Source organism: Muntiacus reevesi, chromosome 18, assembly GCF_963930625.1.
Source record: "Muntiacus reevesi chromosome 18, mMunRee1.1, whole genome shotgun sequence".
Taxonomy (NCBI): domain Eukaryota; kingdom Metazoa; phylum Chordata; class Mammalia; order Artiodactyla; family Cervidae; genus Muntiacus; species Muntiacus reevesi.
The window spans coordinates 36891254-36916051 of NC_089266.1; the positions used below are offsets into that span (position 1 = coordinate 36891254).

Genomic DNA, 24798 nt, shown 5'->3' on the forward strand with positions numbered 1-24798 from the left:
AACTTTGTCTGCAGAACCTGAGTCTTTGCCAAAGCTGGAGGATGTTGCCAGGTTGGCCGAAGTGGGGAGGGAGCAAAGTGGGGAGGGAGACTCAGTCCCAAAGCAAAGGCGCCGCCGTCTGGTTTCAGTCTGAGCTGGCCCTTCCTCTGTCCCCACGACCCCGCCCCCGAATCCTAGCTCTTCCTCCTGATGCCACAAACCCCAGCCCTGAGTTGCCTCGGCAGCTTCCCCCACCGTCCGCTCCCACACTCAGCCCCAGCATGACCCTCCTGAGGCACACACCTTACAGGGACTAGCCCTGCTCTGCTATCTTCTCTGGCTCCCTGCTGCCTCCAGATAAAACCCAGATGCTCCTTCCCATCAGACCCCGCCTGCTGTCCCCAGCCTCTCCCCATGACAAAACTCTCACCGGGGCCAGCGACACAGCCCTCACTCCCACGGCCCGCTCCCCTGAGCTGCATTTATGCCAGTGTCCTTAGATCCAGCTTCTCATTCACTTATTTTCTCTTCAACTGGGTCTAGTCTACATGTTAACTCACCTAATTATATTTTAATACTAACATTTTTCACCCCAGAATTTCAAATTTAGGGCTTTTAAACATCTCCTTACTTTTTTTTTTAAAGTGCTATTCCAGTCCTATAAATTCTACTCTTCCTTTAGAGCTTTGACTGTTAAACATACCTTATGTAAAGTCCTTTCAAATGAGTCTGTTCTCTCTAATTCTTTAGGAGTGGGTTTCCCCATTCTCGGAGCTGCTGGACTCTCTCCCACAAATGTGGGTTTCCCTGTATGCTCTGTTCATTTTGAATTTGGGTTTTTCTTCAGTGGGAATTGTCACCTGTGTTCTGTGCAGGTCCTGGGTCATGACAGATTCCCTAAGGAACAGTTTGGAATTTGTTTCTGCTGGGATTCCTGAAAACAGACGCCTGTCTGTGGAAGGGGGTGAGATTCCCAGGCCTGTACAAAGCGTGAGCTAGACTCGGCTCCCTGCTAAAATGCTGGACCAAGGAAGCGAGGTCTTTTCACGGATGGAAAAGCTGTCCACCAGCCTGGGTATATAGCTTATAATCAGGGAGCTTGCCCTGGGCAGAAAGTGAATCACCCATTTATTGGTGATCAACTGAAAACACGGGGACCCAAATCTGCTCTGCACAATCTTCAAAGTAAAGAATCCCCCCAAGTCTGGAAACTGGACCAGACTAGTCATACTTTGATGAATCTGGGTGATAGCTCCATGGAAACCTATTGCATTATTCTATGTTTTGTGTATATTTGAAAGTCTTTGAGATAATAATGTATACATTAAAAATACGGTAACAGGCTTCTAAGACATATGCTGGCCCCCTCTTGGCTTTAGGACCAGCTCCCACTCCTGTTTTTGAGTTCAACTCTTTGTTGCTATCACCTGGAAAAGTCCCTGCTAGCTTTAGCTTTCAAACTCAGCTATGTCATTTAAATATGTTTTCTTGACATATTTTATCCAGCTGGGAAGGGGGAAACTCTGACAAATCAACAAGCTAACTGAAGTCCTCTCCCCCTGTGAGTGTGTGTGTGCGCGCGCTCAGTCACGTCCTATTCTTTAAAGACCCCGTGGACTATAACCCACCAGGCTCCTCTGCCCATGGAATTCTCCAGGCAAGAATACTGGAGTGGGTTGCCATCCCTCCTCCAGGGGATCTTCCTGACCCAGGGATCGAACCCAAGTCTCCTATGTCTCCTGCATTGGCAGGCAGATTCTTTACCACTGCGCCAGCTGGGAAGCCCTGCTTTCCCCTGAGCAAACTCTAATTCATCCTTCAAAGCCCCACTCAAATGTCCCCTCCTCAGGGAAGTCTTGACCTGCCACCAGACACAGCTAGGTCCACGCTCTCTGCTACAACCACCACCACCCCAGGCTCCCACAGTTTCTGCTGGGTGGGGACTAAATATGTCTTCTGTTCCCATCAATACAAGGAATCTTCCTGCATGCAAGGACTGAGTCCGAGGCAGAGCCTAGCGCAGGGTCTGCTGAGCAGTAGGTTTGGCAACAGCTGCCCCTTTAGGTGTAGGCTATGGGGACTCTTGACTTCCCAAGACGGCAAGACCCAAGAGTTGTACTTATGCTGTGGGCTTTCCCAGAGGCTGAGCTATGGCTGCTGCAGCCGAGGGGCTGGCTCAGAGCTGGCAGCAATATGCGAGGGGGCTGCCAAAAGTAGGCTTTTCCCAAACCAGCCTTCGTGCTCTGGTCCCCAGGGGAAACAGCACGGGCAGGCCCAGGCCGAACTCTCTGCCCCTGCCCCGAAACCCTGTCTCCTGGCCCAGCAGCCCCTGGTGCCCACAAATAAGCAGGCAACCCAGCCCTCAATCCTGGCCCTTTGATCTGGGCAAGCACCAACACCTGGCTGGCGCCCTCCACCTGGCTCCGACCTTATCAGCTTGGGGAAGAGACAGGTGCCTGGGGCCCAGGCCAATTAGATGACTTGCCTGGTAGCCCACTGAGTCACGTCCTGGTCCAGCCCACCTGGCTTCTTGACTCAGTTGGCCAGAAGGGCAAGGACACTCTGGGGAGCCCTCCCAGCTGGTGCTCAGGGTGGGTCGTAGGATGAGGACCACAGGGCAAAGACGAGAGGGTCTTGGAGAGCGCTGGAAATGCTCACCATGGCCCAGAGGCACTCACCCCAAGAATGTTGAGATGCCAGACACTCAGATGCCTGGGACAAGCCTCACCAATCCAATGAGTGTCTGTGTCCCCTCCCAAGCCAAGAGGACCCCATACGCAGAAGTCCCAATGACAGGCCTTCTACTCCCTCACCACGAGACCTTAAGCAAGTTGCTTTCCCTCTCTTGACCTCTATGCTTCCATCCTGAAAGTGAAGCCGACCAAAGGGAGCTTGGAGGAGGACGAACCAAAGAAGATGATGCTGTGGATGGTCTGTCCACCTCCAACCAGGTGGCCAGGGATAAGTAGGGGCTGCCATGGCTTCTTAACCAAGAAAGGCACAGCCCGGGACATAACTGTGGCAGAGCCCTGACCCTTGCAGCCCTCCCACCCTGTCCTTGCGTGGACGCACTGGCCCTGACCTCCATCAGTGGGGGCTGAAAGGCAGAGACGGGAAGAGAGCAAGATCAGTCAGCAACCTGGAAGGGGATGAGCTTGGGCTGGGTCCCCAGTGACTCAGGGGCTATGGAAGGAGGAGGATGGGCGACCAGGCTCCTTCCTGCCCTTCCCTCACCAGCTTGGCAGCCTGCTCCCTCCCACACTCCCATTGGGCTTGACCTCGGTCTCCCCCCATTCTCCCAGGCTGTAAGCACTGGTCAGTGCATTGCCCAGAGCCCAGGAGGCTGGAGGAACCTGTCCCAGGCCCCAGGGCTGGATGACTTGCTCTGACCCAGCCAAAGGAGGCCAAGCAAGGGCAGGGAGGGGGCAAGGAGCCCAGAGAGGGGCTTGGGAGGTGATGTCTGCAGCGGGGGGTGGTTAACTGGACACCCTTAGGAGGAGCTGGGCCCCACAGCCTTGCTCCAGTCTCAGCTCCGTCCATTCTCACCTATTAGGGCTGAACCCTGGAGCTATTCATCTGCCTTCTCTCTAAGCCCAGAAGATCCCACCTGGGAAGTGAGAAACGGAGCCTGGTTGAGTGGCTGTGGCGCAAGGAGGCCTGGCACCGACCATGCTGGAATGCCACCCAGACAGGTCAGGCAGGTTCCTGGACAGAGCTAGCTCACTCCGCCCCTGCCTCCCCGGAGAGCTGGGGAGGGGAAGGGGTTCCCAGACTGGAATGCAGACCACAGACCTTCTCCCCCACATCTAACTGGGCCTCACAGCCAGAGGAAACCAGCGCCAAGGGAACTGGCCACACAGCAAGGCCAGGGCCAGGTCAGGACCAGCCCTAGGATGTAACACTGCTCCGAGTCTCTGCCCTGGCCTGGGGGTCCTGCTGAAGGCACGGCCAGCAGGGCCACAGTCCGTGGGAGGGCGAGGAGCTCAGGTCCAACAGGGCCGCTTAGCAGGCTGGGCAGGCACAAGGTTGACATGGACGGAGGGGCAGAGAGGCTGGAATAACTGCATAATCACCTGCCAGGCTGCCCTGGCCCAGGGTGCTTGGGCCCTGCCTCCCCGTTAGTCCCTAGGCCAGGATCCCAGGCGAGAGGGGCCAAGAATCTCAGACCCAGGTCAAGTCTGGGACCCAGGTTTCTCAGGCTCCTGCCCTGGGTCTGAGAACGGCTCTGAGGCTGACCAGCTAGAATTTCCTGCTTTGGCATCTGAGAGGTGATTCCCAGGTGCCTGCGTTCTTGTGTATTACCCACAGCCCCGAGGGCAGGTGCTATTTGTTTTACAAGAATAGAAGCAGAGACTGGGAGAACTGGTGCCTTATGTGAGTGACAAGGTGGGATGTTGGGCACGAAGCTCACGTTCTTTTCAGCAAGTCAGGGCCACGGAAGAGATGGGCAGGGAATCCCCACTGGGTAGAAATCCGGGTGGGGGGACCAGGATGGGAGATGGGCCTCACCTGACTGCAGCAAGCCGGCGCCACGGTCCTTGACCCCAAAATGTTGCTGAATATCCAGAAGAACGCCTGGGAGGAGAAGACAGAGGTGATTATTGGAGACATCTGACCCCTGGGCACCCACATCCCTCTCCCCCACCCAGGTGACCCTCAGCCTCCACCCAGTCCTCTTTCCACCCCTCAGGGCCCAACCTGGCCCCATATAGAAAATTCCACCCTGCCCAGTTTAGCCAGGCCACCGGGGACTGTGGAGGCCAAGCGTTCATCCTGTGGTGTTTAACCCCCACTCAGCCAGTGTGGGGTCCAAGGAGCAGAGAAGCGAGGCTCCTCCATGATCACTCAGCCCACCTAGGGCAGCCAAGCCTCCTACTGCCAGCCTGGGTCTCTTGCCCACCTGCAGCCCAGCCCCAGACTAGGTGCTGGAACCCCAGAGGTGGACCCTGCCCTCAGGGGAGAGTGGATGGGCAGCCTCTGAAAGCTGCAGGGAAATCCCTCTGGCCAAGGAGAGGGTGGTGAGGGCACGCAGGCAATGCTTATAACTGCTCACCTGTACACGTGCACAAACACGTCCCCCCAGCTGTCCTCAGGAGTATAACAGGACCCCCAATTTTCCAGTGAGGAGCCAAGATGCAGAAGGAAGCAGGTAGGGCTCCGGGCCTGCTTCCTTGGGGGGAATGGGAGCCCTTGAGGCCACGTCTGCCCTTCTCCCAACTTCCAGCCACCTCTGCACTCCCATTAGGGAGCGTCAACAGGGTTGGTAACTAGGACAATTAGAAACGATCGGCAGCTGTGGATGGACAGGGCCTTGGACGTATGGAGGCCAGCAACGCCCTGGCCCCCTCTGACCTCACATAGCCCTCCACCAGGGCTCCCGGGTAAGCACAACCCTCCGCCCCGACAGGCCCCAGGGCCTCTGCCTCAGCTTATCTCAGGACAACAGGAGGACTGACCACAGGCCAGAGCCCCCCTGACCACTGCACGCCTGCACTGAGAAGAAAGAGGGGAGAAAGGAGACAGGGCCTCTCTCAGGAGCTCCCCACGCAGGGGACAGAGGAAGGGACCAGATCCGGCCTTCCGGGAACTCCCAGAACAATTCAACACGATGATGCTGATGCCAGCATCTAAAATGATGGTGGTTCATATTGTTGTTTTGCTGTTGTTTAGTCGCTCAGTTTTGTCTGACACTTTGCGACCCCATAGACTGTAGGCCACCTACAGGCTCCTCTGTCCGTGGGATTCTCCAGGCAAGAATACTGGAGTGGGTTTCCATTTCCTTCTCCAGTGTTTCATATCACTGAGCATTAAGTGCTTTATCAGTTTAGCCCTCACACAACCCTGGGTGGCTGGTACTATCATCCTACAGGATATATGAGGAAATAGAGGCACAGAAGGCTAAGCCACAAGTTCAAAGTCACAGGGAAGTGGTTGAAAGTGGAATCTCCAAACACAGTACAAAAGCCCTGTCCGATGACCGGCGCTGCAGAAGATCACCACTGTCCCCCAACCTGAGACCCAGGGCTGGGATGCCCAGGGATTTCCTGTCCTAGCAGCCTGACAGTCAAGAGCAGCTGGTCTCCTTGTTAATACCCAGAGAGGATTCACCATAATTACCCATAATGAAGAGGCTGTGTGAGACCCAGCTAACGACTTAATAACCGGGGCGGGCTGCGACTTTACCTCGAAGGTGGAAACCAGGGGCCAATCCTGGGTCTGTGGGTGGCAGAGCCATCAGGTGGGACCTCCGAGGTGCCCCCAACTCGGACTCAGAGGCCTCAAGTTCCATCAGGGGCTCTGGGTGGCGTGGCTGACTTTGGGGTGCCACCCACACTCACCTCCTGCCTCACAGCCCATTCCCAGTCCTGAGCCAGGGCCTGTAGCTTTTTCATCTGATCACAGCCCTCTCTCACATCATCACCATCACTGGTGCCTCCCCTGGCTTCATCAGGCCATGGGGCTGTAGCTTCAGCCCTGCCAACATCACCCTCCAGCCTCACTTCTCAGGGCATCAACCCCTACCTCCATGCTCTAGTCACCCCCATCTACCTATTGCCCCTTTAACTATACCTGCTGCCTCTTTTTACCCTGGTGCAATTTTGTTGACTGAATTACTTCTTGCCATTCCTTCAAAACTAGTTTAGATGCCTCCTCTTCTGGGAAGTGTTCCTTGATTTCTCCCCCTCCCACAAGGGGGAGAGCTCGTTGCCCCCACTTTCCCCCGTCCATCTTTGTTTTAGCGCTTGTTACACTAGGATCAATTTGTTCTACAGAGAAGACACGGGGACAAGGATATGAGCTCCTTGGACCCCCTGTGGCCAGGAGCAAAAAGCCGCTAGTTGCTGGTTCCTGCTGAGTTCCAGGTACTGTGTGTGACTCTATAAGGGGTATTTCTAGCCCTCCTACCCATGCCGATCTAGGGTTATCATCCCCATTTTACATATGAGGAAACCGAGGCTCCAGGAAATTACATAGCTTGTCAGACAGCACACAAGATGTCAGGGGCAAGATCTGAAACCAGGTCTATTACCAAAAACCCAAGCTCATTCTTTGGTCCCATAGCTTCTGCATGGTTCGCTTTTGCCCACCCCCCCACCCCCAGCCCAGGGCCAGGCACACAGCCAACCCCCAGAGACTGTTTGTGAGGGGGAAGCTTAGACAGATGGACAGGTGCCTGCCTCCTCGCGCCCACCCCCCGCCCCCAGCAACTGGACCATGAGCCCCTTGAGAGCTGGGACCGTAGCAAGTCATCTCTAGAACCCAGGACAGAGACTGTCACAATTTAGGCACTGGGCAAACAGAAGGATGGGTAGAGTCAAGAGACAGTAGGAGAAGAGGAAGGGGATATATATATGACTGATGTACAGCAGAAACCAACACAACATTGAAAAGCAATTTTCTTCCAATTAAAAAATTTTTTAAAAGAGAGAGATGGTAGGAGGGTGCCACTCCCTCAGGGTCCTGTACTGGGTCCCCACCCACAGCCCAGAGGAGGGCGTGGTTCTGCAGTAACCCCAGGCCCACTTTCTGGGAGGGAGGCCATATCAAACTGGTCACAATGAAGGTGGCACGTGTCCATAGCAAATCTAAACACTCTTGGACTTCCCTGCTGGTCCAGTGGTTAGGAGTCTGCCTGCCAAGGCAGGGGACATGGGTTCGATCTCTGGTCTGGGAAAAGTCCACACGCCTCAGGGCAACTAAGCCTGTGCACCACATCTACTGAGCCCATATGCTACAAGTACTGAAGTCCTTGTACCTGAGAGCCCATGCTCTGCAGCAAGAGAAGCCACTGCGATGAGAAGTCGGTGCACTACAACCAGAGAGCAGGCCCCACTCATGGCAACTAGAGAAAGCCCTCACGCAAGAATGAAGACCTAGCACAGCCCTAAATAAATAACATTATTTTAAGAAACAAAACACTCTTGCTTCCTCCCCAAGGCACATCCCAGCCATCTGACTGGATGCACCCCCCACCCATGACTTTAAGGTCCAGCATTTGCCTCCACTTCCAGGAAGACTTCCTTGACTTCCTCCACTGCACAGAGTGCTTCATAGGGGGAGGAATATGTCACCACATCCAGACGGGCATCCAGGGCCCCTGGGAACTCCTGAGCAGTCTAGACCCCAAGGCACAGGAAGCTTTGAATGCCCCTGTCCCAGCAGACTCCTGCAATCTAGCCTTGGGTCCAAGGCCTGAGTTCCAGGCAGAAAGTCAGAGAAATCCTGCCAGGGAACAGGGCCTTGGGTGGGCTTTAAGACTCTAGGTCAGGCCCTGCCCAAGTCTTTCTGGGTTGTTTTCCCTCTTCCAGGCCTGCAAAGGGCCACTGCCACAGGCGGGTGAGATCCCACTGGCCGCTGGCACAGGAAGCGTGTGTCACGGCAGCCCGGACGGTCGTCTCAGATTTTCCTCTGGGCTCCAGGCTAGCTTGGACCCACACAACCCCCCTCTCTTCTTCACCACAGCCTTATTTTTAGCCTCTTTCCTGGAGGCTGAGGTTTAGTGGGTCACAGGACGGGCCTCACGCCCAGGAGCAGCCTCCTACAGCTCAGACCCAGCCCATTCCACCAGCCCAGGGTGAGCAAGGTGGGGCTTCCACCCCACACGCAGCTGCCCCCACCCATGGCCACAGCTCCCAATCCGGGCTTCTCCAGGCAGTCACCCCAAATCCACAGCCATGATCGTCCTCTGTCCACAGGGTCCTCGTCCCTGAGCCAAGAAAAAACATTCTGGAAAAGCAGGAGCACCTGAATTTTCTTACCCATTGACCCTAATTACAGCCCTCTCAAGCCTCCGAGGGGCTCGCCTCTTGTCCAAGGCCAACTGCACCTCCTGCCTCCCGGGGAGCTGGCCCTGGGTTAGCCGCGGGCTTGCCTTTTTCTGTCAGCACCTCCCTCGCTCCTGCCTCCTGCACACAGTCCACAAACGCTCTCGCCCCTCGCTGATCCTGGTGGTAAAAGCAGTCCTGCCTCATCCCCCCTACCAGCCAGTCTTTTCCTCTCCCCACTTCCCAGGGTGCCTCAGATGGTAAACAATCTATCTGCCTGCAATGCAGAAGACCCGGGTTCGATCCCTGGGTGGGGAAGATCCCCTGGAGAAAGGAACGGCTATCCACTCCAGTATTCTTGCCTGCAGAATTCTATGGACAGAGGTGTCTGGCGGGCTACAGTCCATGGGGTCGCAAAAAGTTGGACACAACAGAGCGACTAACACTTCACAGATGAAGTTCTTTTTTCTTTTTTTAGTTCCCCAACCAGGGATTGAACACAGGCCACATCAGTGAAAGCGCTGAGTCCTAACCTCTTGACTGCCAGGGAATTTCCATAGCTAAAGTTCTTAAAAGAATTTTCGTCCCTCCCAACTCAATGTCCTCATCTCCATCCTCCATTGAAGCCAACCGCCTCCTGGAGGCTCAGTCCCACAGGCTTTCTCATCCCTCAGCATCACAGTCACCTGGACCCTGATTCCATGACTCCACCACCTGCTCCACTCCCCAGGCCAGACACCTGGGAGTTGGCCGTGACACCCCTCTCACCTCCCATGAATGGGTCCCAAGGATTCTCTCTCTTCTTCTCCAACCAGTCTCTTCCCTGGACTCCCTGCCTCCAGCCCTCCCATCCACCCAGCACCCCTGAGGCAGCCTGATCACACAAGCACTTATCAGCTTCCTATTAAGTCTTGGACTGGGGCTTCAGAGATCACTCTCTGGACTCAAGGAGCTAAGGCCGTGGCCCAGTGGTTGTCAGCTCTGGCCAGGGCTCAGAGTCATCTCAGTTGTTGTTGTTTGGTTGCTCAGTCATGTCCAACTCCTCGCGACCCCATGGACTGCAGCACACCAGGCTTCCCTGTCCTTCACTATCTCCTGGAGACCTAGGAGGTCTTCAAAATACACGGCCCAGGACCCTTGTTCATAATACAACTGCTAATGACAACAGTAACATGGGTGGTAACATGTCCTGAGGGCTCACTACATGCCAGACGCTGTTCTGAGAGTGGAACCAAATTATCAGCTCATTGAGCGTGGCTGCCCCACTAGGGCTTAGTGGTTTTGCATCACCACCCAAATTCAGCCCAGACTTCTCGCATTTGGGGCCTCCACGCTCCAGATCTGCACAATCACCCTGTCTAGAAGCGAGAGCCAGGAATCTATTAACACACTGTCCAGGTAACTGGAAACCACTGACCTGGGGGGTCTGAACCCCTGTGGCTTGCACATCACGGTCCACAGGCCTCCACAGCCTTGATACAGCCGTGCCCTCTTCCTGGGCTGTTCGTCTCCACCTGTTAATCTCCACCTCATCCAGGGCCCAGATCCAAGCTCATGTCTACCAAGGTTTTTCCACCCCCCAGCTCCCTCCTTCGGGGCTCTTGTTGAAGAGATGCCTGTAACCTTGAGGTACCCCCAGAGCTGGATGAAGTCTGGCCTGACTCGCCCATCTGGCTGGTCACAGATATTCACAGTGACTCCCCATCACTGCTGGCCCCTCAATCGCCCCCAGAGGAGCCAGGCCCAGAACCCAACCTGCTGACATCACTGAGTCCTCAAAAAGGCCATGGTGTAAGAGGAAATCCACACTGACGACGGGAGCCCCCAGTTCAGACCAGCCTCAGGTGCAAGGTTGGGACACGATCCTGAGGTCTTTTTCTGCCTCGTCATCCAGTGCAGTCCACCTTGCCTCTCTCAGAGTGGCAGGCAGCATAGCTGAATTCCTAGGAGCATGGGCTCTGGGTTCAAATCCTGACTTCCCCACCTTCCCTGCTATGTGATCTCGGGCAAGTTATTTAACCTCTCTGTGCCAGTTTCCTCCTCTGTAACAAGGATTAATTTTTAAAATTAATTTTTATTACAGTATACTTGATTTACAATATTGTGTTAGTTTTAGGTGATGCCAAAGTGAATTGGTTTTATATATACATCTCTCCACTCATTTTTAGATTATTTTCCCATATAGGTCATTATGGAGTATTGACTGGACTTCTCTGTGCTATACAGTAGGTTCTTTTTAGTTACCTATTTTATTTATACTAGAGTGTACATGTCAATCCCAATCTCCAAATTTATCCCTCCCCTTGCCTTTCCCCCTTCGTAACCAACCATAAGTTTGTTTTCTATATCTGTAACTCTATTTCTGTTTTGTAAATAAGTTCATTTGTACCATTTTTTTTAGATTCCACACATAAGCGATATCATATGACAGTTGTCTTTCTCTGTCTGATGCACTTCACTCAGCATAACAATTTTTAGGCCCATCCATGTCGCTGCAAATGGTATTGTTTTGTTCTTTTCTATGGCTGAGTAATATTCATATATATATATATATGTATGTATGTATCTATATATGTGTATCTATATACCATAACAAGAATACATTTTAGCATCTGCTTTATATAGTTGTTGTGAAGTTTAAATGGGTTAATCCTGTAAAATGCTTGGAATGGTGCCTGGCACATAGTAGGTAGTCAATAAATGTTATAGACCTTATAAACCTGATCATAGATCATTAACAAAGGGCAAGAACCCCGCCCTATGATCAGTTTCTGGAGAATGGGAACCCCCACCTCAGTGTTCTTTTCTCCAAATGGGGGCAGATGGCGGGTGCTGCTTGCCATTGGCCGGTCCCTCTCGGAGGGACCCTGGTCCCCTTCGGAGGCCTCAGAGCTGGCTCAGTCTGGAAGTCTCACCCCTGCTACCATACTGGGCCGTAGCTCCCGCCCCGGTAATTATAGGGGCCTGAGGGCCTGGCTCTGCTGACCTGACTCTGGATGGCTCAGGCTAAGAAACCACAGCCTGGCCCCACCAGCACCCACCCCCTCCTTCCTGAGCCTAGAGGGACTGACCAAGCAGCTCCTCAGCCAGGGACACGGGCTGTCAAGCGCGCTCCCTTCTACCTGCCCCAGAATGTCCACAGGGCAAGGCCCTCCCCCGACCCCCCAGGGACAAGCTGAGTGACCTCTATTATGGCCTCTATTCTGGGGCCCAGGTTACCCATCTGAGAGTGACCCAGAATCCCTAGACATCCCTGCTGTGTCCATCCTAAATCTTAAATCGAGTTTGTTCTATATACACCTTCCCTCCTACCCCCTACGTCTGCCTACAAATCTGGATCATCAATGTCAGGACAGCCTAGTGGTCATCTCTGCAGGGACCATGAGGATGGGGCCCCAGCCCCACAGTCTCAGCCCCTCCCTAGAAGACCTAGACTCCAAACTTGGCCCCTTAAAGAGCACCCACAGCACCCCTCCCTACCCAGAGCCCTGCCTGCAGACCCCGCCAGCCTGAGGAGAGCAGAGAGCCCTCCCTCAACACCCCACCCCATCCCCTACTCCCCACCAAGCCTCTCTGCCCAGAGTGGGTGGAGACAGGCAGCCGGGCCTCTGGCCTGTGGTTCTAGTCTATCATTTGGGGCCAGCTTTCCTGGAACCGGACTCAGCCTTAGCAATTTGGGGGCTTTGCAGGGCCACTCCTTTCCCATCTCAGCCTCCCTGGCCCTCTTCTGGCTTAAGGACTCCCAAGACCACCAGGGGCCGGGGACAAGGTGGTCACACCCTTATCGTAACCCATGGAGGGTGTGGCCTGTGTGGACACAGACCCAGGATAAGACCAAGAAAGTATGGGGGGAGGGAGGGTGCGGAGAGATAAGGGACCTCGGAACGGCATGGCTCAAACCCACGAACCCTCAGCGGTCTCCCTGTATGCTGTGCCAGAGGGCTAAGGTGACCGGTGACTCCCGCTCCCACTTCTCAAATGGAAAATTGAGATTCAGAAGATGAAGGAAACAGACCACAGAAGACCAGGCGGGAGGTAGGCTGAGCTGGCCTCCAAGCTCCCCGATCTGGCCTGTGCTCCCCATTTCATCCCAAAAAACACCAGAAAAGAGGCTGCAGTCAGCCCCCTCTCAACATCCACACCAGCCACTCTCACCTGGGTGCTCCAAACAGTGTGTGACTAAGTAAGAACATCCCACCTCAGGCACAGCCCTCTACAGTTTACAAAGCATAAATCGTGCTCCTTGCGGTCAGAGATTCCATTTGGCAAGACCATGCCGGGCAGGGAAGGGATCCTAAAGACCCCATGGCAGAGGGGTGGGGGAGAGGAGAAGACCCCAACAGCGTCACCATGGAGGCAGAGAACTGAGGGCAAGGCAGGAGACGGGGCCCACACCCCGAACCTCCAAACTCTGGCTAGTGCATCATCCTTGCTTCTTTCTCCCTCTAAAAGAAAGGCTTCTGCCCTCAGCCACATCTCTACCTAGGGATCCTTCCACCAACCCCCCAACCACCAAGAGAGGGCCAGGACCAGAGAGGACCAGCGTCCTGCTTCACCCCTGCCCCCTGGCAGTGTGACCTGGGCCCAGCCCTTCACCTCCAGTAGAGACCCACCTGCAGAAGAGACCAGGCAGAACCCCCCAGCGCCCTCCTGCATGTACAGGGGCCATTCTGCCCAGCATGGGGCCAGGGAGCCCCATCGTCAGGTCTGCGGGCGGGGCAGACAGGGACCACACTGACCACTGCCCCCACTTCCTTCCTGGAGACACGAGGCTCGTAGCTCATTGTGAGCCCTGGGCAGGACCAAAGGGCAGCACCAGCCACCACAAGAGAAGCCCCAGCCTCGACCACAGGGGCCTATCTTGGTCCAGGGTCATCAGCCCAGAAGGAGGGGCTTTGGGGTCAGGCCAGGCTGGGGCAACTCAATTCTGTCACATAGTCGGCCAACAGGAGCCGAGCCTGTGCCATTCCTCACATGTACTGGGGTCACAGAGGTGACCAGGCTCAGCAACCCTTGAGGCTGGAGGGTGACAGCTGGCCTATAACAGGGGTAGGTGCCATGACGGATGTGGGACAGAGTGGAGGGGACACAGGGAAGACTTCTAGGAAGGCGGGCAGAGGTACTACTGAGGCCCATCAGCAAAAACTACGTTTGGCCACTGCAGCAATAGGGAAACAGACCTGGCTATCTTGGGAAAGGGAGATGTAGGCAGAGCCGAAGTCTAGCAGGCGAGAGTCCCTGAGACCAAGTCACGTGCCCCATACTACCCTTGGGAGCAAGATCCTGACCACAGAAAAAGAGGAACAAAATCTTCTATTGTGGATTCAGGGCTCAGAGAGGGTCAGGATCTGCCTCAGGTCACACAGCAATCCTGGCAAAGCCAGGAGCAGCCCCGGAGATTGTCAGGGCCCATGGGGAGCTCAGTCCCATGAGCCTGGGGATCAAGACAATGTCTTCTTTGCCTCCTGGGCACTCACCTCCCATCGACCCTCAGGAATTCAGCCCCCCACCCCCAGGGTCTCCCTGGTGGCTCAGAGGGTAAAGTGTCTGCCTGCAGTGCAGGAGACTTGTGTTGGATCCCTGGGTCAGGAAGATCCCCTGGAGAAGGAGATGGCAACCCACTCCACTACTCTTGCCTGGAAAATTCCATGAACGGAGGAGCCTGGTAGACTACAGTCCACGGGATCGCAAAGAGTCGGACAGAAACAAAAGCCACTTCCTGTCAGGGAAGGGACACGAAACTCCTCTCTGAGCAGCTCTGCCCCGCCACCTCCCTCTCGGACCAGGCTATACCCTGCAGCCCTCCTGCCCCATTCGCAAAGGGGAAGCAAAGGCACAGGCTGGGCCGGTCACTGGCCCTGAGTGAGTTTCAAGGCACTTCTCTGACAGGTCTATGGCACAGAGGAGGTGTCAGCAGATCCAAGCAGAAGGTGCCTAAGGAGGAAAAAGGAGCTTGAAAATGGGCTGCTAGTGGTTAGTCACTGGGGTGCTGGCATTCCAGGCCGGCCCAGCGGTGCACCTGGACACTGACCTGCCAGACGGGCATTCTGGAACGTGGCCTGCACCACGCCCTGCAGACCTTACGTAGTGCTGACGTGGCGGTGACCAAGGCAGGGCCACTCAAGGGGTCAAACTAAGCCACCTGAGGGGGCGGGGTGGGAGTGGCGTTGATAATCCTCATCCACAGAGATAGCCACTGAGCATAGGGGCTGACCTGGCTTCTACACACTCAGGTGACACTGCAAAAGGCCTGGAGCCTCCGTTCCCCCAAGTGTTAGCTCTGGACAGACTCAACCAAGCAGACAGAAAAAAAAGAAAGAGACAAGAGCCCATGCTTGGCGGCCCTTCCCGCACCCAGCTCAGGTGTTTGGGGGAAGCCCCCAGTCCCTGCCAGGCATGCATTCCAGGCTGGGTCCCTGTACTCCTCTCTCCTTCTGGGTTTGTGTTAGCCCGCGGTTGCCATGGATACCGATCTCAGCTTCTTTGGCAGAAAAGACTCCCCCAGGGCAGGGCTCTGCCTCTCCTCCTCTCCAGCCCCAGCTCCACCCGATTTCAAGCACCTAGGCTGCCAAGGGGCTGGATCAAAGGGAAGGAAACTGGGTCTCAGGGAGGGAATAGGTGCCCTCAGAGAAGTTAGGGGAGAATCTCAGCTCTCAAATAGTCATTCAGCAACCATGAACAGGGCCATGACAACTCCTTCTTGGTGGGCCTCATTCCAGGAAAAGAATGCTGCCTCCTACACCCTCAGCCTTGCTTCTCTTCTACAGATGGAAGAATGGAAGCCCGGGGGCACAGGCTTCTCAGGCACCATGGTGCTGCGCTGGTAAGGTGAGACTCAGGACCCTCAAGTGAGAGGCTCCATCCCTGGCAGCCACATGTGGGCTCAGAATGGAGAGTGAGTGGCTGCCAGGCTGGCAGGGGCCTTGGGAGCGGGAGCCGAGAACCGTGTGCCCTAGGGAAGCTCAAACTGCTGCTGTTAAACTGAGCTGAAATTCATCTGCCCGGAGGGCTTCCACCCTGGCCAGCGGAGTCGCCAGTTTTCCAGGTCAGAAGCAAGGGGGCATGCTCTGTCCTGCCCTGGAGAGAAGACCACACTGGAGGGTTCTGATCCTGCTCTGCCCTACCATGTGACCTTGGATAAGTGCCAGCTCTCTCCCAGCATCCACGTCCCCATCCACCAGGGAGGTGGAGGGCAGGGTTAAGAGGTGGTTTCTGGGCTACTTCAGTTCCATCCAGCTGAAGCGATGCTCAGTAAGAAAAGCCAGAGTGGGAGCCTGGCCCTTCTCACCTGCTTCTGAGGCCTGCTGCCCTCAGGGGGTTCTCATGGGGAGGTGGAGGAGGAGAAACCCTAATTAGCTGGATCACCCGGTGGCGGTGGCGGTGGCGCTGGGAATGCTAGGATGGAGGCAGAACCTACCGGAGTTCCCAGGACGGAGAACAACCCTGGTGAAGAAGGGGGGGATTTGCCCAGGAATCCTAAAAGGAACTGTGACAAAGCGAGAAATTGGAAGGCACAATGATGAGGGCACAGCTTGGGCAGAGCCATGGAAAAGCAGGGAAAAGTGAAGATCTCCTAGGAGTCTGGCCTTGTCACTAGCATAAGAGACATTCTCAGCTACACCACAACCCTGGGAGGTAGAGGAGAGGAAGTGATCACCCGGAAGGCCCAGGCGACATCCTCAAGGTCACACAGCTGGGAATTTGAAAAGCCTGGACATGAACTCTGGCATCAAAGACTCTAGACCTTCATTATCCATCGTGGTGGCCCCTAGCTACTATGACTATTGGGTAGCTGAAATACAGCTAGTCTAAATTGACATGTGCTGTAAATGCAAAATACACTGAGTTTTGAAACTAAGTATGAAAAGTAGGCAAACTATCCCACCAAGAGATTCTATGTTGATGATGTTGGATAGAGTGAGTGGAATAAAATGTTGTTCATTTGTTTCACCTATTCTTTTTACTTTTATAAATGTGGCTCCTAGAACATGTTAAATTATATTCGTGGTTTGCCTTATATCTCTTTTGGACCAAGCTGGTCTATACCATGAAAACAGAAATGCACAGGACAAACTGAAAGGAAGAGAGTGGGAACTCTCCCCATTTTTTTTTTTTTTTTTTGATGGGGGAGCCAGGGTCAGATGGTGAGGTTCTCAGGGATCAGGTGGGTGCAAATATCCAAGATGACTGGGCCATGGACTGTCAGCATCACCTCCTCTGTCCCAGCTGGACAGTCAGCAACAGGTGGACTGAGGCCTGAGATGACCATTCCCCTGCAATCCCCCCAAACCACCCCCCGCCTCCTAAGACACATGAAGCCATAGTAGTTGCCATAGAGACAGTAAATCTTCCTGAAAACTGAACTTGGCAACAAGGGGGTGGTGGTAGGAGAATCGACAGTAAAGAGAGAGGGAGGGAGCCAGGCTTATCCGGAGAGGAAATCTGTGTGCGCTGTGTGCTGGGGGCGGGGTGGAGCAGGAGCTCCCAGCCCTGGCGGGACAGAAAGGGATGCACAGCTCAGGCAGTGTTTGCACAGAGCTTTCCGGACCTTCCTCCCTACTGCTCCACCCCCTGTTACCAATTCACCAAAAATTTCCTATCTTATTCTCCCATTCTGACTCTGGGACCCCCGTGGGGGTGGGGGCAGATAAGTACCAGCCCTCTTTGATCCCACCCTCCCACCTCGGCCACTAAGCAGAATCGGTTTCCCTAAGAATACCAGAGTGTGGGTCAGGGTTGGGAGGTGGTCTGGGGCCTGAAAAGACAAGTTGGTGTGACGGAGCCAGAAGCAGGCCATTCATTGCCCAGCTGAGAGGGTGGGGACCAGTAGATGGATTTAGATGCAACGCCAGCTTTTTTGTGCCCTCTCTGAGCCCTTGTGAACAAAGGCCTTGGCTTGCTCATCTGTGGACAGAAGGTGATGTTGCACTAACCACAGGTCCACCCCCTGGCCGTGTTCTCTGACCTCTCCTCACTTTAGGGTGGCACCTAAGCGCCCAGGTCCCAGGCAGGATGGCACACGCATGAGATGGGCTGGTGTGCTGGGAAGGTGCTGAGTACTCCAGCTCACCAGACCAAAGTAACAGTCCCCTGGGAACAGCTCGCCCCAGAAATGGGTGCCAGGGGTACCCCCTTTCAACCCCCCACAGAGAGGAACAGAGAGACAGAAGATTTTGAAAGTGGGAGTCGGGGAAGGCAGAAGCCTCTGCTCTCCCAGCAGAGTTCTCCCTTCCACTTGACACAAAACCCCATTCAACAGACAGGGAGACTGAGTCCTGGGAATGAGGATACAGGTTTTATGGTTTAGGCCAGGATTCACCTCTTGTCATGGGCACAAAGTTCTCTGTCCAAAATTTCTCCCTCTCTGTTTTTTTTTTTTTTTTTTTTTCTTTTTTGTAGTTGCAGATTTTACTAAGCTGTGGTTAGGCAGGTTCTGGGGCCAGTTGGCCAGGATGTCAGGTATCCAGTCACTAGTCTCCTATGGCAGGGAGCCCCCACATGCGAGTCTGGCCCAAGTCCTTTTCTCTCAAGGCTGCACTATTCCCACTCAGGAGCAGCTCAATTTAGGGAAAAATCCCTGCTCACAGATCCCTGAGAACTGGGGGAGGGGAGCCAGCAGACTAGAACTCCCAGAACGTTCGTTCATCCCCAGAGGGTCTGAGGATCAACCACCTCACAAACGAGGGAAGAGATCTAAACACCAGCTCAGACCGGCCCAAGGTCACACACCAAGCACAGAGGGGCAGATTCGGGGTGAGAACTCAGTTGTTCTATCGACCCCTACCCACTCCCTGAGGAGGCTAGCTCCCGGAGACGCTCACAGAGGACTAGGCAGTCCCTCTCCTGCCCCAGTGGCCTGCACCCTACCCCAGGCCCCAAGCGACAGAGAAGAGGGGGAAGCGTCTTCAGGCCTCTAGCCAGGGCCAGCTGCAAACCGCATCCTGGGTCCCCAGGCGCCGCGGACCCGCCCCGCCCCTCCCTCCACTCCCCGCAGCCCCAAGCCTTTGTCAGCCACGCGCTCACACGCTCACACACACATCCGCGCCGCCCCCGAGCACACACTTGGTCTCCTCTGGCGCACACCCGCAAGGGGCGCGCGCACTCGCGGCACTCACGCAGGGGAGTGGAGGCGGCGGAGGAAGGAAGGAACTGACCGGCTACGGACGGACAGACCGCCTGGACTGGGGGGAGGGGAGGAGAGGCCCGGGAACCTGAGGCAGGGGCGGGAGGGGTCGCGAAGGCCAGAACGCAGAGAGACGCAAAGGAGACTCTCGCCGAAGAGGACAACGGATGGGACGTCAAGGGCTGGCGAGGACGCGCGGGCTACTCCAGGGGTGGGGACTCCCCCTACCCTTGGCCCGGGGGGTGCGGGGGCGGTTCCAGGATTGGACCAGTAGGTCTTGGGGGCATCACTTGCCCAGTGGTACCTGAGGCGAAGGCCCTTAGGGACCCCACGAAAGGCTTGGATATAGGGGGCCTGCGCCGGGGTACCTCGAGGCAGAGGGTCCTGGTTCTCGGACTGGGTGGGGCACTCGCTCACCTGCTACGGTGTACCTGTCCAGGTAGTTGAGCACGTTGCCCAAGCTGAGGATGGCGGCGGCTGCCCCCCGCCCGCGGCCCAAGCTGGCTGGTTTGGGCTGCTGCGCGCCCGGGCCCTTGGCAGCCGCTGCGCAGCCGGGAGTGCTGGGGGTGCTGGGGGGTCCGGAAGGGGCCCGTCTCACGCTGCCCGACAGCGTCTGCACCTCATCGTCGGGGGTCGCGACTCCCGCAGCACCCGCTGCCCGCGCCCCGCAGCAACCGCCACCGCCGGCCCCTCGCTGCGCCCCCCGGCGCCGGCGCCGCCGCTCCGCGTCCGCCTCCTCCTCCTCCGCGCCGCCCGCCGCCGCCGAGGCGCATTCCAGGCACATCATGCCGGCCGGGATCGGGGCGGCGGGGGGCGCGGGGGGCACGGGGCCCAGCTTGGGCCCACTCAGTGCGTGTGTGCGCCGAGGAGCCGCCGCTGCACCATCCCGGCCGGGCCCCGTCGGCTCCTGCGCTCCGGCCCCGACTGCGGCGCTGCCACCGTTTCAGTCCGATGCGCCGCGGTCGCCGCCGCCGCCGCTCTGACAGCTGCGGCCCGGCCCCGCCCACCAGGCCCTTGCCCAATCAGCCCCGGGTTCGGACCACAGCCCCGCCCCACACGTGCTGCCCCCGGGGGGCGGGGAGGGGGCCGGGCCGCAGAGCCCCTCCCGCCCGACGGGGGCGCAGTCACGCCGGAGCCGAGCGGCCGCCGAGGCTGGCGAGGACCCGGAGGGGGTTTGTGGGGAACCACGGAGCTAGGAGCCGCGTGCGGGAAGTAGGACTCCCTGGCACCCACTCAATGCCCTCCCTTTCCACCCCCTACCGCAGCGGAGAGTCTGGGCGACAGTTGGGGGGCTGGAGCTCAGGGCATGTGGACATCTTGGAGAGAGGGTCTCGGATGGTTAAGTCAGGAGCGCGGGTGGGAGAGCCCGTGACCGCTCCAGCAGCTACTCACCCGCCATGATTTAATCAGTTCAGGAAGGGCTACTGTAAGAACCGAGAAGCATGATCGATGGGGGTTTTGGTCCAGGGCTCCACCAGACACAGAAGGTTATGTCGCCCACCTCCCCATGGAAACTCAGATCCAGCCCCCAGCCTCCCCCTGGACCCATTCCTGTGTGCACACCGAGACCCTACCCATGCCCCACAGAGGCAGCCCATGGCAGGGAGAGACAGGGTTCCAAATGGGACACCTCGGAAACAGGGCATTCAAAGGGGGCCTTGTCCCCTGAGGGCCCAGTAACCGCAAGCATCAGGCTTCAGCAGCGCATGACAAAGCCTTGAATGGGAGACAGGAGGCTGGCCCCTAACTCAGTTCTGCCCTGGTGTGTGGCATGACCGTAGACAAGAACCCAAACTGGTGTCAGTTTCTCTCTTTGGGGGTAGATAGGAGGACAGGCTTTAGATGGTCTGGAAGTCCCCCAGGTTCTCCCTTGGGGGAGCAGGGAGCCCCATCCCCTGTGGAGAGTGGCAGGGTAGCTTCTGTATTCGGGATTACACTCTCCACTGTCACCCATCTCAGAGGTTCTGTGGTTCTGGTAAGCTCCATCCCCCGTTCATGTGTTTGCAGCTTTGATTGAAAAGAAAATCCTGTACAAAGGGCTGAGGACAGAATGCTAGAATGAGACAGAGCCTGGAGAACCAGAATTATGTCCTGTGTTCCACATACAGGTTCCAGGGCCCAGAGAAGACCCCACCATGGACGTGCAGCTAGCAGGTGCCAGAGTTGGCCCTGACCTGGGGTTGGTGCAATACCTGGGCTGGGAGCTCAGTTCCCACCGCAGGCTGCTCCAGATCCCACAGCCACAGGCAGGTGCATCTCGTGAAGGTGTCGGCCACAGTGAGTCATGGCATAGGCAACGGGTGATGCAGCATGAGGCAGCCCTCCCCACGTCCGCCCCACTGTCTCTTGTGAGCAGAGTTAATCCCCAAGCTGGTGTTTCTTGGCGCCTTCGAGGTGTGTTTTAAATTCTGCGAAGTGACTAAAAATATGCATCGTCGTGTTGGGTATGAATGACTGTGACGAGAGGGTCAGGAAAACATTTCATTCTGAAAGTTCTTGTGCTGCCTCTTTCCAGCTTGCTGACTGCAGGCCTGCAAAGCTGGATGCGGGAAGTTCCACTGGGTGGCCCAGAATGGCAGGTGGTCAAACAGGCAAGAACACACCTAGGAGCTCTGTAGGGGTGGGACTGAGCCGTGGCACTGACCTTCATAATGGTGTGATGATGCCAGGTACAGGCCAGGGCCCAGCCGGAGGATGTGGCCAGCTGTGGGACTGTAGGCAGAAGGCAGAACCATGGCTCTAAGCCCAACACCGTGGTCCCCTTCCCACTCCCCCAAATTCCTCATCCTTTCAGCCACAGTCCTGCCCAGGGAACAGTTTTAGCTCTTAACCAGAAAGAGACACCCAAGGAAGAAAAGTAATGTACCTAAGGTCACAGACCTAGTAAATAATCAAGTGAAAGTGTTAAGTTGCACAGTTGCGTCTGACTCTGTGACCCTATGAACTGTAGCCCACCAGACTCCTCTGTCCATTGGATTCTCCAGGCAAGAATACTGGAGTGGGTAGCCATTCCCCTCTCCAGGGGATCTTCCTGACCCAGGGGTGAACCTGGGTCTCCTGCTTTGCAGGCAGATTCTTTACTATCTGAGCCACCAGGGAAGCCCAGTAAATGATGAGGCTCGCACTAAACCTTGAGGGTAGGGTGTGTCTACCCTCTAATCCAGTGTTTCCTCTACTGCCCCATGGGAATGGGGGCAGTAGCTTCTCTTAGCTTCTCCAGGACAGAGCTTCCTCATCAACATAATGGGAGGCTGAAGTCAATGATGGCTAAAGGGCCTTCTAATATTCATTCATTAAGTCTAGACCATAATTTCAAAACAAATGGGGCACAGGACATTAGTGGTCCATATCCCAAGGGTGAGTATATTTGGGAAATGGTGAGGTAAACATAGAGAATTCGGTTCCCTCACTGAGGAACTTTTCAGAGCCTTTAAACTGAGAGTATACATTGGGAGTCTCCCATGGGGAGGTATAGGCTGCCATCTCACCATGTGTATGAGGCCACAGAACATCTTAGAAGATGACTATGGCTTTGCAGAACGCACTCAGAGAAATACTGGCTCCCCCAAGTCTGCTAGCTGGGAGCTCCAGCTAGCTCTCTGCCTGTCTCCCTACACTGGAGTGTGTCCAGTGCTCAGCCTCAGTCTCCTCCTTGCTCATGTGGCACACCCTCCCTCAGCAGCCTCTCACTCATGCTTGGGCTTTCAACAATTATCCACATTCCTAGGACATCCCACCCTCCATCTTTAGATGTGACCTCATCTCCAAACAGTAGGTCTATATGCGGTTTCCTGCACATTCCCCCCGAGATACCCCCAGCACCTTAAACTCAGCACATCCAAGACTGAACTCGTCATCTTTCCCCTCAACCTGCTCCCACCCAGCATCATTTATCTCTGACAAATAGCAGCAGCATCCACATTGTTACCAAGCAGGAAAGCTAGAAGCCATTTGGGACTCCTCCTTCACCTCTCACTTCTAGGGCCCATCCTCTTTTCTCTTAATATCTTAATATCTTCATTGTTCACGGACTTAGCTCTACCTTTCATGTCTCACTTGGACCCTTTGAAAGCTCAACAACACCTGTTCCAACATTCCCCTCCAGTCTTTTCTTCATATTTCTTGCCATAATTTTCTAAGTCACACATACAACCCTATCATTACCTTGCATAAAACCTTTCTATGGCTCTCCACTACTATAAGACTAAAAATATCTAAGTTCCTATCTATGAAACAGAAACAGATGCACAGATATAGAGAACAGACTTGTGGTTGCCAAGGAGGTGAGGGGGTGAGAGAGGGATGGAGTGGGAGTTTGGGATTAGCAGATGCAAACTACCATATATAGAATGGATACACAACAAGGTCCTACTGTATATCTTATGCTAAACCGTAATGGAAAAGAACATGAAAAAGAATATATATATATATATATATATACACATATATATGTATATATATATATATGTATGTATGTATAACTGAATCACTTTTCTGTACAGCAGAAATTAACATGACAGTGTAAATCAACTATACTTCAATAAATTTCTTTTTTTTAATATCAAAGTTCTTTAACATGATCTCCAGTAACCCTTCATGACCCATGCCAATCTCCAGCCTCAGATCCTACTGCCCATCTCTCAAAGTTACACTCATCCATACTGAAAATGGAGCTCCCTAGACTCACTCACAGTTATGATACTTCCTGGAGCCCAGAAGAGTGGCAGGAATTTGGAGCAATCCTCTCTAGTTGCCCCCTACCCTCAACACAAAAGTCTTGTCCTGGTAACCCAATGATGGTTCAGGACCACGGAGAGCTCCACCTAGGCAACCCCCTCCCCTGGCTTTTTAGTCTGGTTCTGCCTAGCTCACTCCTCCCACTTGTCCTTCAGAAACCTAGCACAGACGACTTCCTCCAGGAAGCCCTCCCTGACCTACTTATTGAAATTGTCATTTCCTCTAGGCTACTTGAGTACCCTGTATACCCCTCCATCACACCAAACTCATTGTGCTGATTATGTTTGTACATCAGTCCCCCGCTCCCCTCCACCAGCCCAACAACAGATCGTGAACCTTGAGGGTTCAAACACTATCTGATTCATCTCCATAGTCCAGGGAAGAGGAGTTGGCTCATAGAATGTTTGTTGAGTGAATGAGTAAATGACATTTAGCAGGTGCAACTCAGGAAGTGCGTGCTGATTTGCATCATGTATCTGTTGTTCTTCGTGATTCAGAAACCAGCCAGATTCCTCTCCTGGCCCCTCTGAGAAAGGCATTTTCTCCCTCTTTGACTCCACCCTCCATTAGCTTCCATGTGCCATTTACATCCACCCTTTGACTACCTTCCCCACAGGCCACCACCCAAGGGAAGGGAGAGGACAGCTCCTCTCTGCTCCTGCTGTTGCCAAGCAGGGGACTTGGAGCCCCTCCACCCCCCAGCTCAGAACGCTTTGTCTCTGCCTCTCCCCTGCTCAGAACAGATGGCTCTGAGTCCCCACTAACACAGAAGTTCCTGTTCTGTTATTTGAACATTTTTAACACTTTCTGAATTATAGAAGCTTCCATCTCCTTTGATCATGGACTCTCAGAAATGAAGAATCCCTTGAAGGACACTGAGTCTGGCCTCTTCCCTCTCCCATGAGAGGCTGCATCTGAGGGCCAGTGGCCTGCCCAAGATCACTATAATGGACACAGTCATTGGTATTTGTATATATTTTTTTGGTCTCTTTTTTCTTTCATTGCTTTTATTTTGATGCTCTTAAGTGCATCCTGGTTTCCTGGTCTTAATGGAGCCATATATAAATCAAGGCATGGGCTAATGATCCAACTGGACTCTCCCATTCAGGGCCTTAAATCTTGAGTAGGGTGGAAAAAGGATAAGAAAAAATTGTCTGGAGCTCTGGTGAAGGTCCCCCAGTAAGATGGCCCAAG

General features: G+C 54.9%; 1 protein-coding gene across 3 annotated transcripts in view; it reads right to left on the reverse strand.

The window, feature by feature from the left end:
- Positions 1–19808, reverse strand: part of SPNS2 (SPNS lysolipid transporter 2, sphingosine-1-phosphate) — a 37146-nt gene extending 17338 nt beyond the window's left edge. For 2 of the 3 annotated variants that reach the window (XM_065908920.1, XM_065908922.1), the window contains exons 1-2: positions 19285–19808; positions 4489–4554 (exon numbers count right to left, since the gene is read on the reverse strand). In XM_065908920.1, the coding sequence (XP_065764992.1) occupies positions 4489–4554; positions 19285–19654 (436 nt within the window). In that variant the 5' untranslated portion in view covers positions 19655–19808. The remainder of the gene's footprint in view (positions 1–4488; positions 4555–19284) is intronic. The other variant, XR_010659625.1, reaches the window with a different exon arrangement.
- Positions 19809–24798: the final 4990 nt, after the last annotated feature.